General features: G+C 39.3%; 1 protein-coding gene across 1 annotated transcript in view; it reads left to right on the top strand.

Annotated features, from left to right (window-relative positions):
• LOC105516276 (gametogenetin-binding protein 2-like) overlaps window positions 1–1,063 on the top strand; it is a gene marked incomplete at its 5' end in the record, with an annotated part of 3,549 nt that extends 2,486 nt beyond the window's left edge. The window contains one exon of the mRNA XM_011948386.1: window positions 419–1,063. Within this exon, the coding sequence (XP_011803776.1) occupies window positions 419–622 (204 nt within the window). The remainder of the gene's footprint in view (window positions 1–418) is intronic.
• Between the last annotated feature and the right edge of the window lie 194 nt (window positions 1,064–1,257).

Here is a 1,257-nt window from a genome sequence, read left to right as displayed (position 1 = left end):
ATTTTTTTGTATTTTTAGTAGAGACGGGGTTTAACTGTGTTAGCCAGGATGGTCTCGATCTCCTCATCTCGTGATCTGCCTGCCTCGGCCTCCCAAAGTGCTGGTATTACAGGCGTGAGCCACCGTGCCCAGCCCAATTAGTTATTTTTTTAAGACCAAGGTATGGTGGTAGTTTGCTAGGCTCATAGGCTTCTAGGAGAAATTATAGGTTCAAGGTTTCAACTTAAGGGGTTAGATTTTATTCTCACTACTTTATTAGGCAGAATGACATGATGCTTATTCTGCAAACACTCCAATTAAGGCTTTATGTGACCAAACTGAAACTAAAAAGTTAGACTAGTTCAATGTTTAGCTGTCCTCCATTACCTATCTTTTTGCATTCTTAAGTCATAGTCTTAACTACTGCTTTGATTTGCAGGATGAGTCTGAATGTACTTCAGATGAGGAAATCTTTATCTCCCAAGATGAAATACAGTCATTTATGGCTAATAACCAGTCTTTCTACAGCAATAGAGAACAATACCGACAGCATCTGAAGGAGAAATTTAATAAATACTGCCGCTTAAATGATCACAAGAGGCCCATTTGTAGTGGCTGGTTGACAACGGCTGGAGCAAATTAAATAAATAAAATAGCTCTGTCTTTCAATGAAACACTCACGATGACTACTGCGCCTTCTCTTTCGAAAAACTCTTAATTTAGTGACTTCTGGCAAAATTTTATCTTAAATCTATGTGATTCTTTCTTGTTTTGGGAGACGGTGGAGGTATCTTCATTAGTTTGTTCTTTCTTCAGGCTTGTGTCTTTAGTTGCGTGGCTGCGCAGGCCTGCCATATGATTTAAGCCATCTCTTTTCATTAAATGTTTCTCTTCCTGTGAGACTTACTAAAGCAACTTAGTGGCAAAAAGTAATGTTGTACTTATAATTCTGTACAGAAATGACAATGAGCTGAATATATGGTTTTACAAAGTAGACATCCACTTGCAAAATGTTTGGATGTAATGTGAAAGCGCAATGTGCAAAATTTAAAATAAAGAATATTTATTAATATGCACAGTAAAATTTGGTGTACATGTTTCTACTTAATGTGTGGCAATACTTTAGTATTTGCCACTTGTGGACTTAGTGCTTGTCCAGTGTTGATGTTAAGAAAGGGTGAAGGGAGCCGGGCGCGGTGGCTCAAGCCTGTAATCCCAGCACTTTGGGAGGCCGAGACGGGTGGATCACGAGGTCAGGAGATCGAGACCATCCTGGCT

The sequence above is a fragment of the Colobus angolensis genome, unplaced genomic scaffold (genome assembly GCF_000951035.1).
Source record: "Colobus angolensis palliatus isolate OR3802 unplaced genomic scaffold, Cang.pa_1.0 Scaffold2791, whole genome shotgun sequence".
Lineage (NCBI taxonomy): Eukaryota > Metazoa > Chordata > Mammalia > Primates > Cercopithecidae > Colobus > Colobus angolensis.
The sequence above is the reverse complement of the archived record's forward strand: the minus strand, read 5'-3'. Positions and strand labels throughout refer to the sequence as shown.